At 34.5% G+C, this 16,716-nt stretch overlaps 1 protein-coding gene across 2 annotated transcripts in view; it reads left to right on the top strand.

The window, feature by feature from the left end:
- The window catches only part of PCDH7 (protocadherin 7), a 288,813-nt gene that overhangs the window by 124,930 nt on the left and 147,167 nt on the right, over positions 1-16,716 (top strand). The window contains exon 2 of one of the 2 annotated variants that reach the window (XM_080375608.1): positions 14,018-14,210. In XM_080375608.1, coding sequence (XP_080231734.1) covers positions 14,018-14,210 — 193 coding nt within the window. Of the gene's footprint in view, positions 1-14,017; positions 14,235-16,716 lie in introns of both variants that reach the window. The other variant, XM_080375607.1, reaches the window with a different exon arrangement.

Raw genomic sequence — 16,716 nt, 5'->3', positions numbered from 1 at the left:
AGTGAATCTGCAGAATTCTGTAGTTCTCATCACTGAAATGCATTCTGCATTCATCAACAGGAGAAAGTATTTTTCCATATTTAACCATTGTATTGTATTGATGGCTATTACACCTGAAGTTTTACACTTCAACTTTGTTGAATTGGTGATGAAATGTTACATCTGTAGCCATGTTTTTAATTGAGGAGGTGGGATTCAGTTCCAGAATACTTCAACTAGCGTGACTGTTAAAACCTATTTAGAGGAAAGTTCTACTTCTGAAAATAGAGCTATAAAGTTTTAACTTGAACACTTAGAATTGAGTTTTAATACTTTTATTATAAGCCATGCCTTTCTGTTTGTATTTTACAGTACGTTATGCGTAATAAATTTATTTTTCTTCAGATACATAACTTCTTTAATGATTTTGTGTAGGATTAAAATCTCTTAAGTGATTAATAAATGTTTTTCATTTTTGGGTCCAAATCTGAAGTGAAAGATGGAAAGGGATTTTGGTTTGGAAGGCAAAAATGAAAATGAGACTGCACATGTGGAAATCAAGTCCTAGGATAGTAAAGGTAGGCATTGCAAGAAGTTAGCAAAGTCCCCACTGTTTTACAGGCAATCATCTCATTGCCTGCTTCAAAAGTGATGCTTTTAATTTTAATTAGCTGAACATGTATTGGCAAAGGATTTTTTTTATTAGAAAACACAAGTTAAAATTTGTTTTCATGGTATCTCACCACTAGACTCTTGAAGAAAAAAAGAAAATCAAACCACAAACACACATTACACTGTTTTCTCATTCAGTAATAATTAAATAACAAGTTGATGGTTGTAATCAATTCCATAGATAAATATTCCAGTACTGCTTATGAAGCTGTACATTTAAAGCACCTTTACTGTGTTAACTACACTCTGAAATTATTACTGACATTTTGAGTGAAGTGTAAAGTAATAGTTTAACATTTCAACAGGTCTTACACTTAAGGTATTTGCTTCAAATGACATCACTGACAACTACAAAATAACTTTTAATATAAAGAAGCAGACATGGTGTTACATAAACCATAAGCATTGATCTCTGCATATAAAAAAGTGAAATAAGCACTGATATATATATATGAGTAGGTTTCTAATTTATGTAACTAACTCTTTTAAAAAAACAATTTTTTTTTTCCATTTAGAATATTTTTGCAACAATTAGTTTGCTATCAGCTAAAAGTTTCCTTTTAATTAGTGCTTTAAAATACCCATCAAATCCTATATTTTTTTGTGGACCATTGTACTTCAGGCATTTTCCTACAGTGGAAGAAAAAGTATTTTCTAATTTTACACTAGTGTTATAGTTTTAAAGTTTTTTCAATATGAAATGTGAAAAAAACCCAAGCAAACGAACAAAAACACCCACATCTTTGGCATGAGTTTTAATTATACAAGGTGGCTGTATAGATAATTAGCCTTGGAGTATAGTTCTGGACATGGACCTCATCTTTTATATTGTCTGTAACTACCTTTTAAATATATTCCTACCAACAATCTATTTGCCACAACGAAAGTGTATGTAGCCCTGATTAAAATGAAATAGTGGAACAAATGGTATTTTTATGTTCATTCATGCCTCTTTTTTCCCCCTTCATATCTATAGTGACTTTTCAAATATCTAATTTATCTAATTTATGAATAAAATTATGTTTTTCCTTTCATGACCTTGTATTTTGAGCCTGTGGCATGTTTATTATTATAACTTGCATAACTACAGTGTTTACCAAGAATAGCATTTGTTGCCTGCAACTTGAGTGATCTAAAAGTTATGTAGATAATTTAATTCCTCAATATTTTGTGAAGACGTTTTTCATTCTATTAAGTATCTTCCTAGATGGGAAACATTTCTATAGTTCTGTCCTTCCACTTCTTGTAGAGAAGAGTAATTGCCTGTCGGAGATTTCGTGCCTGAGTTTTTATTGTCCAATTTAAACAAAATATGTCAACCCTTTAAAAATCACTATGCCTTTAAATTTAAGACATTTAAGTTTAGAGAATAATTTGCACAACTTAGATGAATGCACAGTAAACAAAAATAGAGTACTACATGATGCATAAGAATAATATATAACTTTGAGTCTATTACCTAATTCTAGAAAACATTTCAACAGCAGATTTTGGGAAGTATGTTATCATTGATACAGTTTTGGCAACCAGTACAAAATTTTTATTCCTAATCATTCACAAAGTGCAGGAATATCTGTATTTGCATTTCTGCCCTATTAGATTTGAGTGCCTTAGAATACATTTAGAATTTTATCCTATTGTTCCAAGAGTAATTGCTGAATTTTCCTAAAATTTGGTGCCATGACTTTCCCTGCTTATATTGGGCTAGAGTATTTTCTAATGAACAGCTACTAAGAAGAAAATATTCTCAATAGTATTAGCAATTAACCTTTTTAACAATGATGGCAGATAAAGTCAATCAAAAGGTGAGACTTAAGACCCAAAGAGTTCCACTTCGATGCAATGTATGTATTAATAATGCAAATCTTTATTGATGGTTATTTTCCCCCCTGTTTATCTAATGAGTTCTATACAGAACATTGTGGTCTATTAGCAATATATTCAAAATGTTTCATCTAATCTTAGCAGCAGCAATATTTTTCGTTACTTAGAAGAAGACATTGCTTCTTGTGCGTCAGAGCTTTGTTAATACTAAAGCTTAGTGTTTTGAAAGGTTCATATATGCTTTAGCTATCTGGATCTGTGATTTCAACGACATTCAGGCAAAAATCCCTTTGCAGACACAAGCTTCTCTTTGTCCAGGGAAACAAAACATAGAGAAAGCAATTTTTATAAAGGATATGTCTACATTAGCAAATAGAACAGCACAAGAGGAGTTGATCTGTATGGTGAAACAGAGGGTGCTGAGGCTGATTTTCAAACTATATGTATTTTGTGGAGATTTATTGTGGACTAGCTCTAATCTGATCCTGTGAACTGAGCTGCTGTTCAAGCTATCTAGGCATGCTTTTGGATCATATCCTTCTTTTGAATTGGATCCCAAAAGAGGCCAATATATTTGCTTCAAGATAGTCATTCCAAGGATAGCAAAGTACAATGATTTGGGATAACAAAGAGATTAATTTCTGTAGCTCATATCTTATGTGAACTAAAATATTGATATAAATTCACTCAAAATGCTTTATAGAATATAACAATTGATATCTATAGTGAACTATTCTGTAATTCTAAAATATTTTTCTTTTATATATCTATATTTCTCTATATATAAATTGACATATATATATGCAAAATAGAATGGTGTGCCAGAACCTCAAGTGATATATGTACATATATGAGTGTTGCTTAGTTGGACATTTTTGCATTTGTGTTTGTTTCTATCGAATCACATTTTGACCCACTTGGACTACAGACAACTAAAGAATCATCATTCTGTAGCCTATGAAAACTATGTGTGGACAGTTTCTCATTTCATTCTTCCTCTAAGGGTAGTTTCATATAAATGACTTTGGAAGTAGTCTTATGAAAATATAACTCCTATTTTAGGGTTTTTTAGTGCCCACTGACTAGGGTAAAGTTTTATATTCTTTTTCCTTTCAACACATTAAATTATTTTAATAATGTTCCAGATACAAAAGAAGCTGTTGAGGATCTCTACCCAAATATATGGATGATTGAGCTGGTTGAATGGAAATGAGGGGTTTTTTTGTTTATTTTCAGAGAATAATATTTGAGCCAATGAGCAACTTTAATGGAACAGTGTAGCAAATTGATAAAAATAAAAATTTCTCATCCTCATGCTGAAAGGCAGTAGTTAACAGACATTCCAGCCTCTGTGAACTAATATCCCTGGGCTAGTTTTGGGCATTAAATTCTCTTCTGGAAAATAAAAGGAAAAGAAACCCCAACAAACCCCTTCAGGAAAGACAGACTTTCCAAATATTTCAAGAAAAGGGAAAGGTCTGATTACAGAAACGTTTGAAAGTGAAGAACATCAGCCATTGTGAAGGTGTAAGTGGTGAATAATATAAGGTACTGGAATGACACCAAGCTAAAAGAATATTGTTCCAGTGCCTTATTAATAGATTTTGGTCACACAAAAAAGCATTCAGAGAATTTTAATGAAAATTATTAGAAAGATTTGGAGTGGAATATTGGAACCTAACGCAGTGAGGTCAGTAAAAACATACTAGTATCACTGAAGTTGCATTTAATCTACACAAAACATTTAGGATAAGCTTTTTTTAAGGAAATAGAAATCTGATAAAAATCTTATTTCAATTATATATCAATTATAATTGTCTTGGGAAGACAAAGTGCTATTTCATCCATTTCTTTCTTGCAGTAAAAAAATAAGAGAGCACTTCAGGTTGTAGATGCTTCGTTCTTATAATTCTCCAACAATGGGCTACTGAAGTGATAATGAAATTGTATTTTTATGAGCAGGCAAAAGAGTATTATAGAATTATTTTGACCCTTACTGCTACAGATTCTCATTTGTCCTTGGTTTATTTATGCTTACCTTTCCGTAGCTACTAAGAGGAGTTCCTGTGAAATACTAAGAATATGGGTTTCATTTAAGGCCTTGTAGATCTTGTTTAATTTTTCTAGATGAACTTATGTGTTACATTTTGGTATGAGAGTTCTAGAACAAATGAGTATTGTATCTTTGAGAAATGGATGTTCTTCAAATTATTGGTGTATTCTTTGATGATATTCACGAAAAAAATTAGCATGTGTTTTATTTGTTTACTTGTAACAGACATAAGAGTAATTAGGAATCTACTTAATGAACATAGTGAGGTGAATGAAAAGGATTTGGGGCTGTTCAGAAGTCATTGCTGTGATTCAGAAAGGCAAGTTTGCATAACAGGCAGGAGAGTATATTTGAGAAAAGCACTGAACTTAAAGGAAAGGTGTATGTTTGAATGTTACAGTAAAGATGTCCATAATGTAAAATGCATTATGAAATATTATCCTTGAATATCAAATCTTAACATGTAGCCTTGGGCTTAAGCAAATAGATATTAGTGGATTTGTATTTTATGTTCATACAAAACAAACAAAATATCCTTCTGGTTTGTGATCAGGAGCTCAGTACTCCAACTACAATTAATAAAATTGCTACCAAAATAAATGGCAATAATGATGTGAGCAGAATTCTTACCTGATAGCTGATGAACTACAGTTCATCACATGTAATGCCTGCTACAGAGCTGTAAAATTAAAATATTTTTATTTTATACAACCTGTATTTAAAATTGCATTAAAACTGCAGTTACTACTTTTTGCTAAATTTAAAAGAGAAAGTTCATTAATCTGATCAGTGTGTTTCTCCTCTTTTCTTTTCCTGTTGTAATACTTGTCTCAGGTGTTTCTGTTTTCTCACTGAAAAATAATGCCTGCTTAATTTAATTTCCTGGCAATTTTATGTTAACTGCAATGATAGAAATTTAGAACAGTAGAAATATGTGGTTTGAATGGGGGAGAGAGTTGTGTGGGTTGAAACTATTCATGCAGAATAGCAATTGTTCATTAATATTTTGTTTGTCTTCCAACAAGCTTCCAGCAATTAAGAATGAATAGAAAGAAAAGGATAAAGACATCTTCTATCAAAATTAAATTACTAAAGAAACACTTTGGATTTATATGATGAGTTGATGTATCTCTTCTGCCTATTTTGCAGATCTACTCTATACATATCTCAGAGTCACTGTGTCTTACAAGCAGCTTGACATTGATTAACTTTCTGAAGCTAACAGGAATTATTATTTAGGTTTGACTCATCACCAGTGCCAAACTGAAGTACAGAAATTCAATTCAAACATAAGAAAACCCTTCTTTACTATAAGAGTGTCAGAACAGCAGAACAGGTTGCTTGGAGAGGCTGTGGAGTCTCCATTCTTGAAGATACCAAAAACCTGACTGATTACAGCCCTGGGCAAAGTGTTCTAGGTGACCCTACTTTGAGCAGGAGGGTTGACTATGTGATCTCCAGAGCTGGCTCTTTGGCCAACTTAAATCCTAGTGAATAGCTCAAGATACCACATGTTGTTAAAGTGGGAAGTAATCTGGTTTGACAGTTAGGGAAAAATAAGAACCTTAGTTCCTGATCTTCCAGGGTTTTGGGTAATGCCCAAGCTAATGGTGAATAAGTTAGTAGAAATATTTAAAACAATTTTGCTTGCATTAGCTTGGTACACAGTTTGCACTATTTTTTTTTGTGTGTGTGTGTGTGCATTTCTCAACATATTAAGCTGCTTCTGATTCTTTTGTGATGTAGGTGTTGTGACAACAGGAAGGTCTGATAGAATCTTGCCATTTTTATCCAAGTGCTAAGCAATTAAGAGAGAAAATTACCAACTCTTCCTTGTTACACTTTAGTGCATCCACTTTGTATCCAGAATCAGTTGTGAGGTAACTGGCTGGGAAAGGGTTGATGGTTGCAATCCTAGCTCTCAATAAAGCATAACAAGGATTCACTCTTCCACCCCACCATTACAGTCCAAATGTGCAAGGATTTGAACTGACAATTTCAGTCAGCTTTTGCAAGGTTGATAATAATTTCTATACAGAAATCATGAAAGAATATAATCCATAAACAATGTGAATTATTCAGAAATACAATGCAAAACTAGAAATTTTGGGAAATGGAAAGAAAATCCCCCTCATAATCTCATAATGGTGAAAAAGTGAACAATTAAGCCTCACACAGCTATATATGGTATATTGCTTTTCACCAACTCTATCCACAGTCTGTCTCTAATGCCAAGCTCAGAAATTAGGCTTTTTCATGATTTTAAAGTACAATATGATTTTACATTCTGGTTTGGATAAGGAAGAGTTAATTAATACAGGCTAAGATAAACACTTTGCCATGGAATAAGTTAATAGGGCTCAATTAGTACAATCTGCAAGAAGTACATGTCTTTGACATTGCAGTGAGTTTTGTTCTGCTGCTGAGGGGAAAAGAATATCTGGTTTACGAAACAGAGTTGAAACAAGGGAAAAAGAGTGACTTTTATGCCTTTGGGGTGTAATGCAAAGGGGTATCCTTTCTCTGTGTATCTGATCATCTCCATGATCAGATACAATTAGGAACAGTTCCATATGCTGTTATCAGAAAATATGATATCAGTTTTCAGAGGGAGAAAATTATCAGACCTGTTGCATTCTTACTAAATGCGAATCTAGTAAGGACTGTCTCTACTAAGGGACTAGCAAAGGCTTTGAGTTGTGGTTTTGCTGGGAGGGACAAATTGAACACCTGTTGGGCTTATTTTGGTAAAAACAGCTCCACCATGTTGATTCACAGTGCTGGCAGATGGAACTATGTTAAATGTTGTGCACTGAAAATCAATAAAGCTAAACATAACCCTTATTATGTGCCATATTTTGTCAGCACCTGAAAATTTCTCATGTCCATTTCTCTGTGAAATGTTACTAATGTAATTTAATCAAAGGAAATGCAAAATTAAGGATGTGGTCTGTTTCTCCTTGTTAAAATGCAGCTTGTATCCTTATTTTTGGCATTGCAACAAATCTATGAGATAACTAGAATCTTAACAATAACATTTTGGACATATTAAGCCTGGTATTCATCCTCCTTCCCTCCTGTTTGTCTCATAAATGTGTTCTTTGGAACCTCAGATGTTTTACAGATTGGGATCCAAATGAAGATTAGAGTACATGAAGAATGTTCTTGTTTATGGAGAGTTTTTTTTGCATTTATAGCAATTGATGCATAAAAAGCATTTATTACGTATCAGCATTCTAGTGCTCATAACTTTTTTGATAAGGATTAAATCTCATTTAATTTAAGCATTAGTAAGAATTAAAGGACTACTATGAGTCACATACAGTAACATGAATACATATATACAGTTTTTTTTCAGAGGCATTTTATAGCAATCCCATACTTTTGTGTTTTCATCAACTTTATCTCTAAGATGTCATATTCTTTTTGGTGTAAAAAATAGGTGCTATAATTAGTCTAGCGTCAATTTTTGAAGTATATAAAAACTCTATTTTATGACTAATAGTCCTATTATGACTATTGCTATGTTCATCCAGATTATATACTTTAAAATATATGGTGTTTTACCTATCAGAAAGGATGACATGTCAGAGAGGAGACAGTAAACCACAGTGTGGCTATCCAAGTTTTTCTGTTCTTAAAATCCATTAAATTAATTGAATAACGTGTTTCTTAACTATTAGGGTAACAAACATATATTATGATCAAGGACTATTTCTTTTTATCAGAAAAGCACAGTCCATGATGTTATTCTGTTAATCATGATGCATTCAAAATTTGCAACACATTTGTCTGGGAAGATCTGGTTCTCAGAAGTAATGCAATCTAGAGGTCAGAATTCTGTTGTTTGTACTGAAGTGTAATAAATGTTGCAGAATAACAAGTAACATGCACATCATTCTTTCATGAAGGATTTTGTCAGCGTTATATCATACTCAGTGATATTCTGTGGAATGGGCTAAATTGGCTCTGCTGAGGAGAGTATATGTGTGTTAGTTTTGTGTCAGATAATTCCTACTTATTACAGCACTTAAGAACAAAAGCAAGATGTACACCCAGATATTTTTAAAAAATCATTATTAAAAACATAGTAAAGGCACATCAAATTTCTTTTAGTTTAGTGGAAAAATAAGGAAATTCTCAGGGATTTTCAGCCTTAGTTATCAAACAGCTCAACTTTCATGTCAGAGGTATTCTTCTCTATATGCCATCTAGGTAAGACATAAATCCTCGAAAGAGGTCCTAAATCTTTTATAGTTCTTCCCAAACTTATTTTAAGTAACATTACTACTGTTCTTACGGTAACTGCAGATGTGATAACCAGGTGTTCTATGCTTGTGATCTAGTTGGGAATGATTTCCAAAAATTAAATGGGAAAGGGAACAGAAGGTTTTAAATACTTGGTTGTTTCTTTTAATTCCCATTTTAAGTTGCATCACTCTGTTCTTATAGTAACTGTAAATGATGCAAAGTGTTTATAGTGCAGTATATCTTTGTCATAAAGGGACCCCAGGGAGGTGATTTTACCTGGAAAAGTAGGTGAAATATACATACATACATACATACATACATACATATATATACAATCATTGAATAAAACCTGAAAAACCTTTAAGCAAAACCCCAAGAAGAGGGTGGTAACATTTGTCTCTTCAGATCAAATCTCTAGAATTTTCAGAGAGATTATTCAAAAGTGGGCTTTAGAATACTTTGTAAAGTAGGACTAACATGTAGATGAGTGGTAACCATGAACTATAAGCTTTGCATCCCACCCCTGGATTCTGTGGGGTCTCTGAGTGTCCCTAACTGTCATACGCTACAGTTATCCATGGTCAGACCTGCAGGTGTGTTTTTCCAAGGAGACACCTGAATAAGGGGCAGAGTCTTCATATTTTAAGGGTAGATTCTATTATGCTTAGCTCTGAGTTACAGGGCATTACTTTCACTACTTCATAGACAATCTGTACCCAAAGGTCCTCAGTATCAAGGGATTCTGAGAGTTATCAGGTTATGACATGGCTATCAGGTTGATAAGGCCTTTCAAATGTAGATTTTAATGTCTCCTCTGGAAGGTTAGATAACAAGCAAACATAGCATTCTGTGGGAAATTATGGGAGTTGCTTCCTTAATCTGCATGTTTTCTCAGCTTGACACAGTATCTCTAGCAGCTAATACCTTTCTTGAGAGATACCATGATATTCAGGAATAGCCTGCGGGACAGGGTCTCAGTAAATCCAAATTCTGGGAGACTCAAGGTTTGCATCATTGGTCCAGAACTTAGTAGTAACTGGTGTATAGTTACAGAGTACAGGAACTTGTATGAAGTTTTGGTCCTTCAAACAGTTCACAGCTTAAGTACTGATCTAAACAAGAATTTATAAAGTTAGGTTTTGTACCAATAAGATTAGTTATGACATGAAGATCTTGAACTCTAGTCAAAATAAATCCTTAAGTGGAAGTTTAGGAGCCATTGTAATATATCCATTAGATATCATCAGTATTCAGTAACGGGCAACTTTTTAGAATGGAATTTCACTAAACTCCATAGAAATTGATGGTCTTGCACCTATTTATACCATGTAAAATTTGTTCCATTTTTTCCCTGAAATGTATTTGTTGTAATGTGCTTACTGGTACATCCTCAGTAAGTTTACTAGTATACTTAAATATTTAATATAAGAAAGAAAGTACAAATTACTCTTGCTTGTCTGTGTGATTCCAAAACAATAGATTTTACTATATCTTTTCAAATATAAGCTCTATGATTTACACTAGATCTTACTTTAAAGCAACATAGTTTCCCGTCAACAACTAGTATATGGATATTCATTATATACCCAGCTACTTTAATTGAAAACAGATTTCTTCTGTGCAGGCCTATAAATTTATTTTCACTGGATACTGTTTAGCATACTAGTATAATATATATACCCACACATTTACCCATACATATATCTATATACTACCCATGTAGCCTGAACCCCTTGACTGCATGGGAAGAGGACTAGCCAGAGGGTGGGCTCACTGGAGAGACTCCCAAGACAGGGAAGACTGTAGGTTTGTGATGTCTTGAAGCATAGGGCAGATGGCTCTTCCATCTGCAGGTTTGCACTTGCGGAATAGGGTCAGTGCCCTGGCTGTACACAGTAGGTGGAAACTCTGCCTGAGGAAGCATCAGAGTGAGAGACCCTCTTCTAAGGGGGTGGAGGCCCCATCCGCTGACCTGGACTGCTGTTTAAGGAGGTTTGCAATGTGTCAGGTTCTCAGATACACGAAGCCTTGCAGAGACTCCTGAGGCTTATTCACTAGTTGGTCTGTTATCTGCTGCTCCTCATCCACATGGGCACTAGTGGCACTGTAACTGATGTTGACTGTATCAAGGGTCACTACATTGTTCTAAGGAGAGTGGGCAAAGGGCACATGGGGCTTCATGGTTTCTCCTCAGGCCTGACAGTGAAAGGCTTGGGAAGGAGCAGGTAAGTCCTGTTGAACAGAAATTTTGCTTTTAGAGAAATCAACCCCCTTTTGGAGCATTAAGGACATCTGGGGAGAGACAGCATCCACCTGACAAACCTGGTAACAGGATCTTTGCCACCAGGCTGGGCATCCTCTGTGAGGAGAACTTTAAACTAGATATGGCCATGATGGGAAATTACAACACACAGATGAGTAAGGAAGTGGTGAGCAGGGATAGACAGCAAAAGGGTGCAGGCTGGTGGGTTCAAGACAGACCTCTAGAATACCAACACAGGGTGAAAGAGAGTCCACCTCAAGGATGTCATACGTACAGAAATGTACGCAGCCTGGGAAACAAGCAAGAGGAATGGTAGCTCTGGCTGTGACCTAGAAACACAGCACTGTTCAAATCAGTACGACTGATAGGATGCAAAATTTGATCTTAGGATCCACCTGGGCATTGCACCAATGAGTGGAGTGTGAGTGAAGAGAAATTTCTTTTCTTACATCCTTAGGCAGTTCCCTGACCTGTTTCCAGAATAATAGTAGAAGTACAATTTAGCTTGTACTAGCAACTTTGGCATACTTAGAAAATAGTTAATCCATATTTTCCACATGAAAATATCTCATTTTTAATGTAAGCAGGAATGGCAGCTGGTCACCTGACATGGTAGTAATATGAAGAAATAAATGTAACTTCAGTGTCAAGACAGTGGTAAGATCCTTTGAGTCTGGTCAGTGTAATGAGAATAATAAACTTTACTGGACTAGTGAAACCTTAACTTGGAAGTATTCTAAAGTGATCTGAGTATAGTCTGCAGAGAATTGGAAGGAAACAACAAAGTCTGTTTACAAGATCTGAAATACTCTCTTGGTCTGACATCTTTTTATATACTTAGAAATCTGTCTGTGGAAAGCACATGAAGGGAAATCACTACTTCCATAAGTTGTTTGGTTTGTTTGTTTGTTTTTGTTTTTGTTTTTTAAAGAAATAGAAAATTACTTGCTCACATCTAAAACCTTAGCTTAGATAAAGACACTTTACCTTTCTTTACATTTATTCAGTTATTTCTCTAAGGGAATTAACTTGTGTGTAAATTACCAATAACACCATACACAAGCTATTGTTGAAACATGAAAATATGATACAAACGGCACAGATGTTCTGAAGGACAGACTACTGCAAAAGGACTTTATCCTTCCTGCATGATTCAGAACCAGTAGGAAAGCTTTTAGAATTCATGTGCAGCTCAACAAAGGTATTCCTTCTGAATACTCCTGGAGGGGAAAGATGTTACTGAGCATCTATGGGGAAAAGATATTCAAATTGTATATTGTACATAAAGTGTCTTAACATAGGAATTCTAACCCTTCTCTATGCTTTCTACTGTTTCCACATTAGTGAAAGGAGCAGCAACTCTACACTATATCAATGTGCTCTTTTAATGTGCATTATTGTGCTCTCCATTCTTTTGTTTTGCTCCTCTCCTTGCATTTGACATGATGCAAAGCTCTAAATTAAATTGGTATAAAAGCACTTCGCAGCTGAAGAAGGAAACTTTGAAAGGTCAAAAACTCACCATGAGAATACTATGATTCTTCCTTTAGAATTTCCTCATATTTCTAGCAACACTCACATTTACAAACTTTTGATCTACTTGTGCCAGGAAAACTTAGTTTTATACTTGTAGTCCAATCTATTTATCAGCAGCACTGATTATATCTTCAGAACTTTCTGTCTTCAAAAAAAAATTGTAAAATTTCTAACTGAAACTCCACCCACCCCTCTACTTATAAATCTGTTGTGGACTTCTGTTCTTCAGGGCTTGTGTAAATGGTTGGAGTTGCTGTTTCCTCCCTTCTTGCCTACATATATGTTTCCACCCTCTAATGACCAGAGGTGCCAGTGGGGGTGATGTATGCCTGTGTCTCGTTCTAACATAGGGCTTGAAACATATCTGAATCCAAAGGTGGGCAACATTCTCAGACCTCACATTTTAAGCATAGGAAAGTCTGCATAGTGTCTTATAAAATGGATCTGTTGGTGTTTGGTTTAGAAGATGCTATCTAGAACATCAGACATTTCTTTGTGGTTTTCTCGCCTTGCAAACAGTAAGTTTTTGCAAATGTACCATTAAATTATTTGAAATGTATCACAGCCGCTTTAGTATAGCTGAAATCATAGGAGAATCTCCTAGTTTCTTACCAAAAATCCCACCTGCCCTCAGTGTTCTCTGAAATGTGGAGGATCGATTCTCCTACTTCCTGGGATGCTCACTGGTGCCAGGGATCAGTGTGTAGGCTTCCAGAGCAACAGTAATATCTGTCGTTTTGAATGAATACAAATCTCTAACAATCTATGTTTGTATAGTCCCAGTGGAAACATGTGGTGTCAGCTGTGCTCACAGTACTTTAAAGGCTTTATTAAGTCAGCTGGCAACACACCCTGTCTCCAGGCACTGAATTTTATGGCAAAGGAGCTAAGAGACTGAACCCTCCCCCCACCCCCCACTCCCCCCTCCTTTTTTTCTCTCCTTTCTTATGTCAACTAGCTTTCAAAACCACAGGAAGTGATTTTACAAAAGGCTGATGGGTGTGCTGCTATGTTGTTAATACCCTTGGTATAGTTTACAGGTGAGCATTTATACCCACCCACGCAGTCTTACACGTACACACACTGTCAAGTACCTTTATGCAGTCTGATATAAACTCCATTCAAATTATTACTATTGAGTTAAAAAGAAAGTGTAGAGAATTTATAAATAATTATAAGCCAGCTTTCTTAGCTCATGCAGCCATTTGAAAGGAGGTTATGCAAAACTGCGTGAAGGTTCTGGACTGTATATCACAGTAAAAACCCACTGATACTCTGTCCATTGGCCTTTTAAGGACTGTACTTGCTGTTTGATGTAATTTAGACAAAATTGTATAATTGGTAAATGTTAAAATATTAGTTTGCTTAAGTCATGTTTTGAGAATCAGTTGTTCAAAGACTGAACTTTTCAGTGACATTCAGAATCTTTTCTCTTGCAGCCATTTCGTAGAGTGACGTTTTCTGTTGTGAGTCAGCCTCAGGACCCGCATCAAGGGTCATTGCAGAGTTGCTATGACAGCGGTCTGGAGGAGTCAGAAACACCAAGCAGTAAGAGTTCATCAGGGCCAAGACTGGGTGCCCTTCCACTCCCAGAGGACAACTACGAAAGGACTACGCCGGATGGCAGTGTTGGTGAGGCAGAGCATATGGAAAATGGTAGGGGCAAACACGACATTCACACACATAATCTCACTAGCAAGTGATACTAAGTAGACTTGTGAAAGGTCAGTCCAAAAAAAGTTCTAAAAAAATATTTAAATAGTTAAAATTCTAATTATTTTATTTTAAAGTTTGTTAAAATGCAGATATACAAAATAATGGAACATAACACTACTAATAAAACCAGCAATTTCTTTTCTCTATGAGATTTAAAAACTACTGCAGAAACAGTTAAAACATTGAAAAAAAATGCAAGTAGAGGGCTGGGAAGATGGTAATTGAATTAAATTCCATAATTTTCATTTTAGATAAAAGACTATTAAGGACATGTATTCTCTTTTCCTTCCATTTTTGGTTCAACAGCTACTTAGGTAATTTCCCAGAATGTAATACATGCAGCACCAGCAAAAGAAAGTAGGATTAAAACCCCCCACTGTAGAGAATTCCCGTTTCCCCAGAAACGTTATATAGACTATGTTCAAAATAATACCAAGTGTCAAGTTCTTTTTTCATTATACAGAAAAGAAAAAGATGACTTTCCTTTTCGTCAGACTTTATTTTGTACAGTACTTTTAGAACATCTCATTTAAATTCAGTATCTATCTATATGGAAGGGGAAAATGCTGAATCCTTATTTATTCTATAGTATTTCTCCAGCTATTGGACAATAAAGGTAATATAAATATCAGGATTTGTTTTTCTTTCAGTCTAAAACTATTTAGAAATTTAAAAAGTAGTTTCAGTTTGAAAGGTATTTCATAAAACCTGAATGTTTTACTGTTCTCCATTTATTGGCCTTCATCTAAAATTTTGTGAAGTCAGACACTGACTTAATTGTTTTTTTCATTTGCCCATAAACAATAAAATAAATTATTATGTGTCAAAATGTACAGATTTTTGATAACCAAAGAAATAATGGGTTTGCTAATCCAATTGGAATTGGTGGGTATATGCAAGAAGGGTGGTATATTTTCTGTTATAGAATGAATAAGTTAGTTTGGCTAAGTGCATGTTTCAGGTTTTCAGAGATTACAGCACTGGGTAATTGTTCTTGGGCTTTTGTCTTTCCTGAGATAGACACATTGACCCAATAAAAGTATGTTATTCCCCATCATATGACCAAATTTAGTATGTATGACTAAAGAATGGCTGCAGCAGTCTACATATGCCTATAATGTATATCCAAACAGCAAATGACTAATTGACCAAAAAGGAAGATGGTATTACCCATTTAAAAAGAAGATATATTAGGTTATGTATGTGTATAATTGTATGTCTATATATTCTCCTTGGTTGTTTATATGAATCTGTCTCTTGACTTTTCATTTTTCTGGGTGTGTGGTAGGGCAGAAAGTGATACTGATATTACTAGAAAAATTTCAGAAAAAAAATCTAGACTTTTTACCTAAATTGGGATGATTTTATTTTCTGTTTTGTAGTGATATTTGTGGTTAAGATAATGATACTAAATATGTTAATTCCCCTGGACATACAGCAGTGTAGTAGATTGCTAGACATTAAAATCCGAGTTCAGAAAGTATGCTAACATGGAGCATGCCTGAACCATAGTAGGAAAACTGTAGAGCCAGAATTGGATATAATTTTTAATATATTCAATAGCCAATGAAAATCATTGCACTTACTGAAGTGTAATCAAAAACGAAGAGTGCTTGGGTGGGGTCAAAAATTAAAGCAAACCAGTTTATTTAAGTTTCTGTGTTGATGTGAAAACTGACATTGCTTTCTAATAATTAAAGTATTTTAGACATTACTTTGATTTTTTAAAAGATTATAGTTTATATTTGGTAGGATGATTTTGTTGGATTCAGTTTTAAAAATACTATTGTATAGATAGAATAGAGAGAAATGTAGAAATACACAAATATATTATTCCATGAAAAAGTGAATGAAAAAAAAATTGCCATGAAAAAAATTGCATGTTAGGGCGTGCATAGTAATCAGGAGTTCATTCTCCTTTATGAAACCTTGAACTGAGGCCTTTGAAAGGTGGGTGACATTGTGATGAAAATTATACTCTACAGTCTTTTGGATTTCCCTGTCACGCTTTAAAAAACAAGATTTCAACAGTGGCATGTCATCCGCCTCCAGAAATTTTTGTTAACGTTGATCTATAAATAATGACAGAACAGGATGGCATGCACTCTTGTTCCTTCGTATATGTAGAATATGACATTTGAGTGACAGTTTTCTGTGATCTGATGAAGTCCACTTGTATTTTAACTATTTTAAGCACAACTGCATTGTTCAAATTTTGATAATGTAATCTTCAATGTTAATGGATCATTCTGACAGAAATAGAATTGGAATTGAAATCTGTCAAGTGTTCATTTGTCACATTTAATTGGAATTTAGGTAATCCGCAGTGTTTAGCTTGGTTAGGTTTTAATCAGAATTTATACTGGATTTTCATGCAAATTTTCCATGGAAACAGCACTTTGAAAGCTATCTTAGTTTTTAG

Source organism: Falco punctatus (genome assembly GCF_963210335.1).
Source record: "Falco punctatus genome assembly, chromosome: 1".
Taxonomy (NCBI): domain Eukaryota; kingdom Metazoa; phylum Chordata; class Aves; order Falconiformes; family Falconidae; genus Falco; species Falco punctatus.
Note: the sequence above shows the minus strand (reverse complement) of the source record. Positions and strands in the feature narration are given on the sequence as shown.